Source organism: Lates calcarifer, linkage group LG8 (assembly GCF_001640805.2).
Source record: "Lates calcarifer isolate ASB-BC8 linkage group LG8, TLL_Latcal_v3, whole genome shotgun sequence".
Classification (NCBI taxonomy): Eukaryota; Metazoa; Chordata; class Actinopteri; family Centropomidae; genus Lates; species Lates calcarifer.
Window position 1 is genome coordinate 14,001,648 of NC_066840.1, and position 15,695 is coordinate 14,017,342.

At 41.5% G+C, this 15,695-nt stretch overlaps 1 protein-coding gene across 1 annotated transcript; it reads left to right on the forward strand.

Annotated features, from left to right (window-relative positions):
* Nucleotides 1-775: 775 nt before the first annotated feature.
* On the forward strand, nt 776-15,405 carry f8 (coagulation factor VIII, procoagulant component). Its single transcript, XM_018699365.2, has 27 exons — nt 776-1,041; nt 1,285-1,385; nt 1,618-1,740; nt 3,069-3,281; nt 3,496-3,678; nt 3,866-3,969; nt 4,060-4,180; nt 4,300-4,570; nt 4,683-4,848; nt 5,038-5,125; nt 5,647-5,864; nt 6,008-6,152; nt 6,292-6,501; nt 6,864-7,729; nt 7,859-8,004; nt 8,713-8,878; nt 9,047-9,286; nt 9,426-9,645; nt 9,734-9,916; nt 10,023-10,139; nt 11,039-11,110; nt 11,303-11,388; nt 11,523-11,678; nt 12,043-12,187; nt 12,313-12,467; nt 14,101-14,283; nt 14,705-15,405. Exons 1-27 carry the CDS (start codon nt 884-886, stop codon nt 14,858-14,860), a joined length of 4,992 nt encoding a protein of 1,663 aa, XP_018554881.1. The 5' UTR covers nt 776-883; the 3' UTR covers nt 14,861-15,405.
* Nucleotides 15,406-15,695: the final 290 nt, after the last annotated feature.

The window sequence follows — 15,695 nt, forward strand, 5'->3', positions numbered from 1 at the left end:
CAGAAAATGAATTATATGTCATTAAATCATAGATAAAGTTTGGACCAAAGCCTGAAAGTTCTATTCATAAAAAAGAGCAAAATACTGCACTCATATAATCCTATACTAACAGTTTATATATAATATATTTTTGAATTGGAACAAATGCCTTTAATAATGATTGATAATTTACTACAAATACTGGATAGATCAGTTATAACCCATTAATAACAGCAGTCTTAAATGTTGACAGTCCAACAAATAAAACTCGTGTGTTTCTCACTTTAATAGAAGTATACAGTTAATGATACCAAGTTCTTAATTAGTGGATTTTGGTTCAGATGATTCAGCCAGTGTCATGCGCGAACAGGATAAACACTAGACAAACGGATCTTTTTCACAACCTGGCAACCCAAAATTTGTTTTTTATTAATGGCGTATAACTTTTTCTGTAAAATGAATAGGTAACATTTATGAAGCTAGTTACAGCAAACAAAGTCTATATAATGAGTACCTTATGACAGAGTGGTAGCCCACTGTAGAGTGGCAGTGTGTGTATTTATATGTATATTATATCGCATCTTTGTTGGTATTATACTCGTGTAGTTAATGTGATGACTGTGTTTATTGGCGCAGTGTCCAGCAGCTTGGTTTGTCCAGAACAACTTTCTCTCCCGGGACAATTAAAGTCTCATCTGATCTTATCACGGAAGCAGCTCGTGCAATCTCACCCACACACGCGCCCCCACCGTTCAACTTCAGTCTCCCTGTTACTTGTCATCCACCCACCCCCTTTCCCTTTAAATATTTCAGCGCACAGGAGGAGCGCCAGAGCCGGGACAGTGTTTGACCCGGGACGCTGTGGAGCCGACAGGTGCGCATTCACACACACGCTCACACCGCAATGAGACCGACACTTCTGCTGCTCCTGCTGCCGCTGCTCCACTCCTCCGCCGGAGAAGCGCAGCGGTCTGATAATGTAAGAGAGTATTATATAGCAGCTGTAGAGATCGGCTGGGACTATGTCTACCTGGACGATGTTGACCCACCGTCCGACCAAAGGTGAATATTTCTTTGTTTAACTAAGGCAACTCACCCTTTGTGGGCAGCACACTGCGAACTGTCTGTGTTTGTAAAGGCATTTAAACCTAAGTTTTTTTAAGTTTTTTAAGTTTTTAAATCTAATGGGCTGCTGTTAGATAAAGTTATTAAGTTTGCTTTCAATACAAGGTCATTAATTAGAAATTGGTTAATTGATTATTATTTGATTGGATGTGGTGTGACAGCCTGTATTTTGTTTTTCAGGAGGAGATTTGGAGATATTCCTCAAAAATTCATCAAGGCAGTTTACAGAGAGTATACAGATTCCACATACACTCTCCCCAAGCCAAGGCCAGCATGGACAGGTAGGCCTCCTTAGATGATGTTCATCACTATAAGTCACACTCATCTTGCATCATTTTTCTTACAGGATAATATTACTCTGAATAAGGAAGAAACAAAAGACCAGATCTTTTAATTCCCTAGAAATGTCTATTTTTACATGTAAGACTGTGATTTGGGAAACTGATTGTTGACACTTGAGTTTTTATCCCAAATAACAAAACTGTTCAACAAAGTTGTGTCTGCTGGTTTCAGGTATTCAAGGCCCGGTGATCGTCGCTCAGGCTGGCGACAGGGTGGTGGTCCACTTCAAAAACCTGGCCTCTCAGCCGTACAGTATCAGCCCCGTGGGGATCACCTACTGGAAACAGTCTGAAGGTAAGGGGACTCATAGACTTTGTTTCATGCACCACATCACAAGCTGTACATTAGTCAAGAGCATTCTGTTCTTCTTGGTCAAGTAATGAGCAAAACGTTGACTCAGCTTTTTGACTCACAACCAGTATTTAATGTGAAGCCCATGTCACAGTGTGGATGAGAAAATGGAAAAAGTCTGTTTGATGTTCCAGCACCACTGTGACGTAGATCAAGGAGAAATTTTAGTCAGATATGCAGACTCGTGGTTTTACAAAGCTATTCATTGGAAGATGAATGGATGTTCATGTTAACTTAATCAAGTTACTGCCAGAAACAAACTAATTGATAATAGTCATGAGTTACGGTACAAGAATCTTAAAGAAAAAAAGGGGGTTACTTACCCAGAAAGTGTTCCCTCCTCATTCTTTAGAAACTGTAGAGGGCAACGGTCATCATTATCTTGTGTGTGCAGATTTTGAGCAGCACGTTAGAGCCAAACAGTCAAGTCTTCACAGCATAAAACACATGCAGAAATCTAGTTGCTAGAGTGGGTAAAATATCTCATTTTAGGCACCTTTGGATTATAATCCTCAACATGATTGAATATCACTGATCTGAGAAGCTATTTTGAGGGTTAATCCCCTTCACAGCAGACGCTGGCATATGTCCTAATGCTGCTGTGGATCCAGAGCAGTCAGTTCCTGTAAACAGCTCAAGTCTTCCTGCCACAGGTTTGATTCTTGTAACAGAGTTTATCATAATCTGAAAAGCTGCTTCTGTCACGTCCAGGAATCATGAAGAATGATCTGATCGCATTTACTTGTAATATTAAAGGCTGAGGAAAAGGTTGTCGCCTGTGGGTGTGTCTGCGGACCCGTGTGTGTGTGTGCGCACATGTCCACTTTAAGTCATTGTTACACATTATTGTGAGTCAGAGATTCCCCGGGATGTGGTTTTTACTGCTGTATACACTGTGGTCTTACTTTATTCCTGATGTGAATTTCATAACTAATTTTAAACTTCCCCAAATAAAAACTCTCTTATTTTTTCCAGTGTGATGTCACGCCTCTGATTGATTGATTGATTTCATGATTTGTTTACATATTCACTATGTTTCCTGCTTTTTTACAAGAAGATTTTATTAGGGATTGTTTCGTCTTTCAGTGTTGTATCTCTTCAAAATTACAAGAGCTGTACTTCTTTTTCCCCAAAGACAATAAGACCAAATCGCCTCCATTTAATTCATCAGTTTATCTCACAATGACAGCAGTTTTCCTACTTTCATCCACCTCCACTGCTGAATGAATACAGAGGAGTCACAGGAGTCATGATGTGTCTTTTCCTTCCAGGAGCTGGATATGATGACTCCACAGCAGGTCAGGAGAAGGAGGATGACGCTGTCTCTCCGGGAGGATACTATGAGTACGTGTGGGACATCAGCCCGAAAGACGGCCCCACCACCAGCGACCCTGATTGCCTCACTTACTCCTACTCATCCCAGGTGGACACGGTCCGAGACATCAACTCGGGACTCATCGGTGCCCTGCTCATCTGCAAATCAAGTCAGTAATGGTCTTTTCAGTTCAGTTTGCTTGTCACAGAGAGTTTCTATTCAGCCTGTGAAATGAGTTGTATAATTTCCTGTGTGGTTCTGGAAGGAGCTTTCCAAAGACTACAGATGCTATCAGAAAGCCTGTGTTACAAACTGGCTTTTTTTCTACTCTTTCGACCTCTCATTATGTCTTATGCCTGCATTGTGTGTGCATGTTTTCCCAGGTGCCTTCTCAAAGGAAGGCCTAAGGAGAGACCAAGCGTTCGTCCTACTGTTTGCAGTGTTTGACGAGACCAAGAGCTGGTATGGAGAGGTTGGAGAGAGGATGAGCAGAGAGAGGTTCAAGCGTAGCCAAGGCAGGAAGGAATACCACACCATCAATGGATATGTCAACTCTACATTACCCGGTAATGAACCAGGCTGGCTGCAGACGCAGAGGTTGTTCCATGAAGTCGTGTTGTAATGTTAAGTGTCGCTAACACCGCCGCTCAGTGTATCAGTGGATGTGTTGTATGTGATCTGTACAGGAATTTGGCCTCATTTTCTCTGTGTGTGTGTGTGTGTGTGTGTGTGTGTGTGTGTGTGTGTTTGTAGATTTGAAAATGTGTCAAGGCCGTAACCATGTGTTTTGGCATATGATTGGAGTGGGCACAGCTCCAGAAATTCACTCCATTAAGTTTCAGGATCACACTCTGCAGGTAGTTGAAGTCATCACATAAAAGTCAGTCATAGCTAACCAATTTAAAATAAGAAAGTTATGGACTAAATTTAAGTTTTGCTTTTCTCAGGTGCTGACTCATCGTAAGGTCACCCTGGAGGTGACACCTATGACCTTCATCACTGCAGAGATGAAACCCACTACAACAGGCCGCTTTCTCATCAGCTGTCAGATACATGCTCACCGCCATGGTAAGGACGAACATCTGTTACCCTGATAGAAAATATATATATATATATATATATATATATATATCACTTCAATCTGAGTTATAACTCCGACTGTTACGGTGCTCTACTGCTCCACCCAGATGGTATGAATGCATTGTTCACGGTGGAGAAATGCGAAACTCAACCTGGACCTGATCTCCGTAACGTCAAACACAAGGACTACGGGGGAGATGTTGACGACTACAGCTATGAAGATGGTGACATGCTGTTCAACACCATAAGCTTTGAGCCTAAGAGACCACAAGTGCAAGCGAGAGCCAGCAGAGGACAGCAGTTCGCAACCTGGCAGCATTATATTGCCGCTGAAGAGGTCACCTGGAACTACGCTCCCCATCTCAAACCCACGGACAGGTAGAAAAGAGGGAGGAGGGGAGGGAAGAGGAAAGTCAGTTAATGAGTCACTGTGCTGATTTTAAAGAAACTGATTGTTTGTAATTGTCTTTTTTTTTCTTGGCCACATCAGAAAGTTGCAGTCCAGATATTTGCCCACATCTCCCCATCACCTGGGTTACAAGTATAAAAAGGTGGTGTATGTAGAATACACTGATGCATCCTTCACTCAGAGGAAAAACCCTGACAACACGTTGCTTGGTCCACTTCTGAAAGGGAAAGTCAATGATCATTTCCATGTGAGTGACTCAAATGTTTGTAGACAGAAAATATGGGATTTTGTCTTTTGTGCATGAGAAATCTGAGCTAAACAAAGGACATTGTAATGATTGTACAAAAAAGAAATATACTTACCTAGCACTAGAGAAAGCACATGCTCTTTGTATGACCGTCTGTTGATCTTCCATTGGTTTAAACTGTGTCTCCAGATCACTTTCAAAAACCTGGCCAGTCGCCCTTTCAATATCTACCCCAATGGCCTTACCAAGATATTTCCACTGCAGAAAACCACAAACGGTAAGCCTAAACACGCACACAAACCAGCAGCCAAAACCAATGTATTTCTAATTATTTCTAAAGCTTCTTTAATGCAACGTATTTCCAAGTGAATTGGATTATGAGAGGGAGATTCATTTCAAGAGGAATTTTCAAATTGTTCAGGGATTTGATTGGATTGCTAAGAAGCAGGTGTGGCTTAACAAAAAGGAGTCTCTGGAGAGCCGCAGCGATATGGATCGTTGGCCTCAAAAAACACCACCCCAAAGCAGAGGACGGGGGAAAAGTTATCACCATCTTTTGTACATGTAAACAAAGTTTTTGCCAACTGGTGTCCAAATACACACTTATGTAACCAATGATATTGCTCCACTGGCTGCTAAAACCCATGAGCTAACAGTCAAGCCACTTCAAATCACATTTAACTGGATTAATATGATATACCCCAGTGTACAAAATAAGTCATCAAAAATATTTTCATTTCATATGTTTTAATGTAATATTAATATCAATATTTGATCTGATCTCATCTTATTAAACAGATGCAGAGAAGGACTTACGTTCCATGGGTGTTCCCCCCAACGGGACATTTCATTACATTTGGATGCTAACAACAGATGATGGGCCCCTGGAGGGAGACCCCCAGTGTCTGACCCAGCTGTATCAAAGCACCATCTCTCCAGAGAGGGACTTGGCGTCGGGGCTGGTGGGCACCCTGCTCATTTGCAAGTATGAAGCCATCGACCTCAGAGGACGCCTGGTGAGAAGAACATTTAAGGATCAGCACTGCACTTGTACAGAGAACAAGAGTTGAAATTCTAAAAGACACAAGCATCAATGTTGCCTCTGCTAATGTGGTTTTCTTTCTTGTGCCTCTTTCACTGAATCTATTGTTGCATGCAGGTGGGACCAGATAAAGATTGGCGCTTGATATTTGCTGTGTTTGATGAGAACAGAAGTTGGTACTTCAATGAAAACCTGCAGAAGTCCAGCATGAGTTCCCCTAACACCACAGACCCGGAATTCTACAACTCCAATGTCATCTACAGTCAGTTCACTTTAGAGTTAAATTTCTTTACTTACATCCTCATAATGGTTATCAGTGAAAAAACAAGCACTCTTAAACACATTAGTGACACATCAGTGACACATCAATACGACTCTGAATTTGCCTCCTTGTCCTCCAGGTGTGAATGGTATCATGTTCAGTGGGCGTCAGTTTGTGATGTGTCAGACTGATGTCACTTTCTGGCACGTGGCCAGCGTGGGTACCCAGAGCGACTTCCTCTCCATTTACTTTACGGGGAACCTGTTTCAGCACCAAGGCCTCTACCAGTCTGTCCTCACCCTCTTCCCCATGACCGGCATGATCGTTCCCATGGAGACTGAGCTGACGGGTAAGGTCACAGATTGAAGTTTTGGTAATGCGAACGTGGGACTACTGTGACAAATTAAAGGTACCCTGTGTAGTTTTTGACCACCAGAAACATCATCGAGTAATGTTTTTATGAGTGGTTCCCCATTTAGTGCATATCCATGTGCACTCTGGTGACAGTATACATATTCTTGCCAATGGTTTCGCACTATTCCACTGATCTACAGGTGGTGGTAACTGCACCAAAAAACACAACAATTTTTCGGCAAAGGCACTGAAGTGAAAGTTTCTTTCACATGGACAGTGGTTGGGCTTACATGAAAAAACAACAGGTGTAGTTTTTGAGGTGAAGTCATATTAACGCTCATCTGTCTCCTATCTCAGGTGAGTGGGAGATCAGTGCCTTTGATGGCAGCCTCAAGAGCCGGGGGATGAGCATCCTCTACACCGTAATCCCTTGTGACAATGGAGACCTCCCGCTAGTTGATCGAGATGAAGAAAACGAGGATATCTCTGACTTCATCGATAAGATCAATCTACAACCGAGGGGCATCAGACCCCAAAACGACACAATTTTGGTGAAGGTGTGCAAGAAACCCCTCGCTAATAACAATACTCAGTCAGGAAATTCTTCAGGGCAAAATGTCACTGCTGAAGGACAGTCAATATGTCAGCTGAAGAGAGTCAAAGTAACATCACCAAGAGGAGAAGAACCAAATGAGGTGTCTGATGAAGGAGTCCCACAGGATATCTTGGAGGAAATAGCGAGAGAGGGGGAGTGGACAGTGACTGAGAATGGGACTGAACGTGGAGAAAAGAGAGGTGGCAGACAGAGAAGACAGGCAGAGGGAAACTGGACAGATGGAGACATCAGCTCTGGAGCCCCGGAAGACGAAGGACCTGGGGTAGAGATTGGCAGCGAGGCTGCTGAAAACAGGACTGATACTGGTGCTGAGGTAAAGTCTGAGGAGAGGAGTGAAATGCCAAGTGACAAGAATGGGACAAAGGAGGAGACTGAAGATAGAAACGAGATCTTACCGAACAGTGACGCGCTGCTGAGGGAGAAGGTCTCAACTGTGAAACCAAGCAGTTTAGAAGAAATGGATGAGAACCTTGCACCGCAAAACCACATTCAGTCTGAACCTGAGCGACTTACAGTGGATCTGCTACTGGAACACAACTACACTGCTAATAACTACAGCAAATCACAGATTGATATGTCTCTAGAGTACGATGACTACAGCGATCAGGTACCATTTTCTGTGTTTGTCTTGTGTACATTGCTTAAGTACTGGAATACTTCCATATTCCAGATATCAAGTGCCACAAATCCAAACTCTTCCCCTTCACTTACAATAATGTAATCATTTTTTTCATAGGGGAATGACACATCAGACATATTTGCCACAGAGTATGTGAACCCACGCTCCGGAGGAGGGATCAGACATCCCATTTACTACATTGCTGCAGAGGAGATCACCTGGGACTACGGCATCAGGAAACCACATCAGCTCATCAGACCCAGGCAAGAATAATGTGTCATCCAGGTTTTTGTTCAAGACTTGGAAAGGAAGGAAGTTAGTTAAGATGGTTGGACATTTTGGGAAATAGAGTTATTTGTTAAGAGTGAGATGAGAAGATCAATAACATTTTCATGTCTGTGTGGTAAATACAGCATGAAGCCAGAGTCAGGAGATAATTAGCTTAGCTTAGCATGAAGACTTGGAGCAAGTGGAAACATCTAGCTTGGCACTATCCAAAGCTTTTTAATTAAAAATGTCTATCAACACCTCTCACTTGTTTAATCTGTACAAGATTAAATGTAACAACATCGTGGTTTTAAGATAAACATTGTGGCTCAGCAAAAAATCAAAATAAGTGTATTTTCTTGTCATGCTAACATGCTAAATGTAAGAATCTTCAATTTCTTCACTTTTTCCATCTTGATATAAGATAAGATAATCCTTTATTAGTCTTACAGCAGGGAAATTTACATTGTTGCAGCAGCAAAAATAGAAAAGGGCAAGATGTTGTCATGTTAGCACAATAAAAGCGTGCACAGCTTGCTAAACACTGACATGTTTACATTCCATTGTAAATATGCATGTTAGCATGTAGGGGTGTTAGCATGCTAATTTTAGTGCATAATCAGGCTACAGAGATTGATGAAAGTTGTAGAGCTGAGACATAATCATTGTTAAAACAGTGGTATTGACTTGACTCGTCCCTTTAGAGAGATGCGTCGAGGGATGAGGAAGTTCCTGCCAGAGTATAAGAAGGTGGTGTTTAGAGGCTACAGTGATGAAACCTTTCTAAATCCCACTGGCAGAGGAGAGCTTCAAGAACACCTGGGAATCATGGGACCTTTCATCAGAGCTGAGATTAATGATTTTGTCACTGTGAGTGATACTGTGGTCTTAGCAGAATACAATGATAAACAAATCGTGGTTTTCGCTGTCTCAGTAGCTACTTACACTTTGACAATCTTTAATTTACTTTACCTTCTTCTCTTCTGTGAAAAATTCCCCACTTTTCATTGGTATTTGGTATCTTCTCCCTTAATCAAGGTGGTATTTAAAAACAAGGCGTCCAGGCCTTACTCCTTTCACCTTCAGGGAGTCTATGACGGCAGCCAGGGGGCTGGCATAGCCCAGACCCATGCCTACTCTGCTCCTCCTGGGACCCCAGGAGAGCCTGTGGCTCCTGGGGAGGCACGGACCTACAACTGGAGAATAACCGCAAAACAAGGACCAACCGAAACTGAATTTGACTGCAAGACTGGGGCTTACTACTCCACTGTGGACAAGGTTTGTATGGGTCTTCACTTGTAGCCTTCATGTTTTAATGGATATGCAGCAAATACCTGTGTATCTGTACAGTACATGTGTTCTGTGAATGCCTGCATGTGGCTGTGTTATTTTAATACATATTTCCTTCCATATTCAGGAGAAGGACCTTCACTCAGGTCTGATCGGTCCACTGGTGATCTGTAAGTCTGGCATCCTGCGGAATCATCAGCCAGAAGTCCAGGAGTTTTCTCTGCTCTTCCACACCTTTGATGAAACCAAAAGCTGGTACATGGAAGAGAACCTGAGTCAGCACTGTGCCCCACCCTGCCAGGCCAACACTGAGGATCCTTGGTACCACATCAGCAATAAGTTTGCAGGTGGAGATAATACGGTTGATTGCTGGCATCATGTTTTAATTAACCTACACTTTTTCTCATAAATAATACCTACCTGTTTTCTGTTCAGCGATAAATGGTTATGTGGCAGAGACACTTCCTGGTCTGTTGGTCGCCCAGCACCAGCAAGTGAGGTGGCACCTGATGAATGTGGGAAGTGACGGAGAGTACCACGCTGTGCACTTCCATGGTTTGCCTTTCACCATTCACACTGAACAAGAACACCGTATGGGGGTCTACAACCTCTTCCCTGGTAAATAAACACATAACTAAACAAATACTTAGAGTTTTTCTGATTATGTTTTTATAAAAACGTTTTTCATTGCTCTCTGTCACCCATCTAATCATCCACCCTTCAGGAGTGTTTGGCACAGTGGAGATGAGACCCCCCACAGTTGGCACATGGCTGGTGGAGTGCACCATAGGAGACTACCAGCTCGCTGGCATGAGGGCTAAACTACTGGTGTATAATCCACGTAGGTACATGTGTCACATATGTGTGAAAAATATTGTTTAGACGGTATTTGGAACTATAATGTATTAGGTAATCGAGTCAATAATGATGGTTTATTTACTGGAATTGGATTTATTTTTTGGTTCTAGAAGTGCCAGATTGTTCTGTCTAACACTTCGGTCCAAAATTAAAAAAAAAAATCTTACCAACAACTGAAAGGATTAACTTGAATTCTGGAGACATCTCATGGTCTCCAGAGGATGAATCACAGTGATTTTGATGATTCCTTGACTTTAATTGCAAGGCCACTAATAAGTCAAAATTTCGACTTTTCCAACACCAATGACTAAATTGCTTCAGCTTCAGCTGTACTGAAAATCTGAGATCAGCAATGCCAACAACATGCACAAGTGCATATTTGCAAGTATGAGTAATTTGATCGGTTACTAGCAAAAGTGTTCTCATTTTTTGTCCATTCATTATTTTGTTTTCTGGTGAGTAATGAGTGTATCGGCCTCACAGAGCTGCTGGTGGGGCTATGGACATTTGGTCTTGATTAAGAAATGAAAAAGATTTTTGAACAACAGGAACTTTATCGTTCACAGTTGTATTAAATTACATCGTCACTGCTGCTGCATTTTGAAGAGTTTCATCATAACATATGAGTTATATTAGTGGCTTTTCCCACATTTTCCACACCGGAAAATATTATGGCAAGGATTTCTTACTTTGCTAGCCCAAATATCTGAAGTAAACCTGGACATTACAGTCACACATGTCATCATTTACAGGATTGTGTAGTTCAGTACTGTTCTGATGTATCAGGTTCACAGAGATGGTTTTAGGGAATTTTCATACTTATGCATTCTTGGAAATTTGAAACATATTATTGAGCTGAAATTTTCTCATACTGACATGCAGGATGTGTCCTGCCTCTGGGGATGAAATCAGGAAGAATTGAGGATTCCCAGATCACAGCATCAGATCATATAGGTAAGATACTGTTGTTGTTGTTTTCTAACTTTCATTTAACAAAGTAAAGACACCAATAAGATCCTTAATATTATTATTATTATTATTACAGTGCACTGAAAATGAAATTACCGCAGGCAGCTTTACAAAATCTGAAACCCTGGACAATTGCGCATTGTTGGATTATAAATATGTTTACATATGTGTGTTCAGATAACTGGGAGCCCAGGCTGGCGAGGCTGGAGCAGTCAGGTTATATCAATGCCTGGATGGGCAGAGGCAAGAATTCATGGATACAGGTTAGACACACAGCCTTTCTCCTGTTCTTGTTTCTGCTACAGTGTATCCAATGCAAGAATTAAGCAATTCAACCTTCCCATGTTAAACAGATAACACAGTGAAATGTAATGTCATGTGATGTGTGTGTTGTTAGGTTGACCTCCAGAGGCCCACTCTGCTGCATGGTGTGAAGACGCAGGGAGTCAGGTCAAAGCTGAAGGACCACTACATCACAATCTTCACCGTCTCCTACAGTCTGGACCAAGACACCTGGACCACTTACAGGGGAAACAGCACCAGACAGAACAATGTATGTCCTCTGCTGTGATACCACAGACAGATTAGAGTCAATATTTGTCTATAATAAAATGTTGATTCCTCAGGAAATGAGCTCCTCAGCATTGCAAAAGCTGAGCTTCGGATACAGGCAGTTATGGAACATACAGTCTCCAGATAAACAGACCATGTGACCACTGATCATCAAAATTCACAAGAAGTAAAAAGCGAAACTGTTGCAAAACTACTTGAGGCTACATGATACATATCCTATCCACAAATGACCCTTTATGACCTTACAAGTAGTTCTGTATTTTAATTACATCTATGTGACTATGACTTGTGAAGCTATTAGACCTTCAAGTCTGATCTAAACTGTTTGTGTGGCTCTGTTTTAGATATTCCGAGGCAACTTTGACAGTTCCAAGGTGAGAGACAACAGCTTTTATCCACCATTTGTGGCTCGCTACGTCAGGATTCAGCCGCTAAACTTCATGCATAAGCCTGCTCTCAGACTGGAGCTGCTAGGCTGCGATCTCAACAGTGAGTTGTACCAGACAGCAACAGAATTTATTGTTGTGTTAATTTTACTGTATGAAAGTGCTGAGAAAGAGTATTATATCTGTGTGTGTGTGTGTGTGTGTGTGTGTGTGTGTGTGTGTGACCAGGCTGCTCGCTCCCTCTTGGTCTCCAGAAGGGGCAGCGGCAGATTCCTGACAGCAGCTTCGATGCCTCGTCATTTCAATCATCTCTGTTTCGTACCTGGCGCCCCAGTCTCGCCCGGCTCCATCAGGAAGGCGGGACCAACGCCTGGAGGCCAATGGTGAACATACACACATATACACATCCATTCACAAACACATGTACACTTACAGGTCACTTTGTTAGGTACTCTGCCGCTTTTGGAACTGCGTTAATTCTTCGTGGCATAAATTCAACAAGGTGCTGAAAACATCCTCTGGGATTTTGGTCCATATTGAATTGATGTGTTGCTCAGTTGCTGCAGATTTGTCGGCTGCACATCCATGATCTTGCCTAATAAAGGACAGTTCATGAGGTACAACTTTATTAGGTGTAGCTAATAAAGTTTGTACTAGAGTTGGTAAAAACATTCACTTGGGCTCAAGGATGAACTGAACAGATTTTGGTGGTCAAAAGTCAAAGGTCAAGGTCACTGTGACCTCACAAAACGTATGTTTCAACTGAAAAACTCATACACTAATTATGATGAAATACACTTAATGTGTTAAATTCCTTCAAAGTCCTAACTGCAACTCTCCTTCTATCCTTATATTGTTTTGCCCTACAGTTCCTCCTCTCTTCTCGACTCAAGCTTATCATTTTCACACTTCGCAGCACTGAACTTTCGAGGTGTGATTTGTCCTTCTGTCAAACTGTTGAGCTGTTATTAAAAGTCACACGGCAAACAGTATGAAGCACTTACAATTCATGGACAGGGGTCAAACACTTTGGGCTAACTATTATCCAGAATAATGTCCTAAAAAGGCTGTAAAGGTCTGAACAGATGGTTTTATATGATCTTTTTTTTTTTTTAACATAACTTGGAGGTTTAGGAGCATTTATACTTTAGCAGTAGCTGCAGTCAGTTTTGTCACTGTTCTTAACATTAGTCTGAACAGGAACAAAGCACTTTTTGTAAATGTGCTCCAGGATACAGATTATAATGGGACAGCCTTGATTTATGTTTCCTTGTTTATATAAATATGAGAGGTTTGACTTTTTGACAGGCTTTTAAGATTATAAATAGGAAATTTGTGCTGGCTGGCTTTCCTCACACTGGGGACTGTTTGTTGCTTTTACTGTAGCCAAGCAACCCTCTCCTTATCAGTTGAAAAATAACGTTTTTCATGACTGATGGATGCAAGAATCAGAATGGAAAAAAATGCCCACACCAACAGGTCATCTGGTTTTGCCACATCACATCATGCCAAAAAGATGCACTGCCAGAAACATTAATTTATAAGTTTCCTAGTTTTAATGTGGGAGGGGAAGTGGTGTGATGTTCCCTTTGGCTCTCTACATCTGTTTTTTTTTCTTTGTTCAGAAGCTGATATTTATCTGTTTCATAAGATTCCCTTGATTTTATTTAATGAATGCACTTGACTTTTGTTTTTCTTGGTCATATTATTTTATAACATCCTTCTACACATAATATCACACACGATGCTGTGGTTGGCCCAGGAGTTTCTGCAATGAATAGCAAATCAGTGAATTGGAAAAAAACAAATGAATATATATATTTAGTTTTTATCATTTAGGATTTCAACTTGATAAAACTGTAAGAGACTTCAGCACTCGTGAATGAGGTGTAAATGATTTAGTGAGTTTAGATATAGTGAAGACTCTTTGTAGACCTTTTGTTCTGTCTTTGTTCTTTTATTATAATATTTAACTTTCTGATATAAAATTTGTTTCCTCTGTCCCCTTCCCTCCAGAACAACAATCCCCACGAGTGGCTGCAGGTTGACTTGGGGAACATCAAACGCATCACGGGGGTCATAACCCAAGGAGCTCGATTGCTGTTGACCCAGATGATGGTGACGGAATTCTCGGTCACCATCAGTCATGATGGACACTCCTGGAGCAGCGTGTTAGAGAAGAACTCCCAGAGAGAACAGGTAGACACGTTGGATATGTGAGCATTCCTTAGCTAATATGGTCAGAATTCCTGCTACATGAAAAGTGCAATGACCAACATTTTCTTTACTCATTTCACTTATTCCTTCCTTAATCATTAACACAGAATGGTTCATCTGTCTCCCAGTTTGCCTCACTATGGATGAGTCACTCTATTGTGGAGCTGACAGCCCACCAAAAGAATCCTATTAACTTGTGTTTTTATGTTTTAGTGGCACACAGTGTACTGAACACTGGCATGAAGCTTGAAAATCCCCAAAACTAATAAAACCTCTGGGCAAATAATCAGCCCTCAGTATCTTGCCTTCCAAAATCCACATCTGTTGAACTCTAATACTTGTGGCCTCCAGTGTCGGTTCATTACAATTCTTCATCTACTCAACCCCCTGCTCCTCCCCTCAGATCTTCACGGGAAACAACGACTCGGACGAGGAGGCCGTCACGGTGTTCGACCCACCCCTGTTCGGCCGCTACCTCCGCATCCACCCGCGGGGCTGGATCAATGACATCGCCCTGCGTCTGGAGGTCCTGGGCTGTGAGACGCAGCAGGTGCTCTGACACCGCTGGAACAAACTCACCGACCAGCATGCAGCAGCATTTTAGTAGCATTGTGTGTGTGTGTGTGTGTGTGTGCGCGTGTATAAACTCTCTTAGTTTTGTTTTGGAGTTTGACAAGTGATGAGAAATTGTTAAGTAGAGTACTACTTAGGTTATATATACACTGTTTGGATTTGTATGAGAAAAGCTATTTCCTCTGTTTACAGCTTCACATTTTTGCCAGTGTGGTGTGATCGTTTTACTACTGTTCAGAAGAAAAATCCTGTCCAAAAAGACAGGAAATAGTTATGTTTGAGGTCATTTTACAATGGATATAATGTGTTAATATTTTAAGATATCAGTTTTAAGATAAACACAGCTGAGCTACACAGTATTTGCTTTACCTAACTACAGAGCAAACTTTTTGAATGTAAGCTTGTGTAAATATTTCAGACTCAGAAGGATGTATACAGTTTGACTGGTTGTTATATATCATTGGGAAAGTTTGTATTAATGTATTTTTGTCTTGCTTTATTAGAGTTTATATAAACAATGTATCTTAAAGAGTTTCAGTGGCATTTATTCCAAGCCTCAGGTGTGAATGACAAATTCTTCTGCACACAAATATACACATTTAGTTTCCAGCTGAAGGATTTGAATATATATGATATATATCTTCTTAAAAATCTATATCAAAGTCAGGTAGGTGTTTGAACATGGTCAGCTTCAAATAACAGCATCAAGACAAATCAAGCGTTTCTTGATATGCCGCTTCCCGTCCTTCTTGTCCTTTGCTTTTGTTTTCTTCCTTCTTTCTAGCACATTATCTCTGTTCTTTCTTTTGTTCCATCTGTCT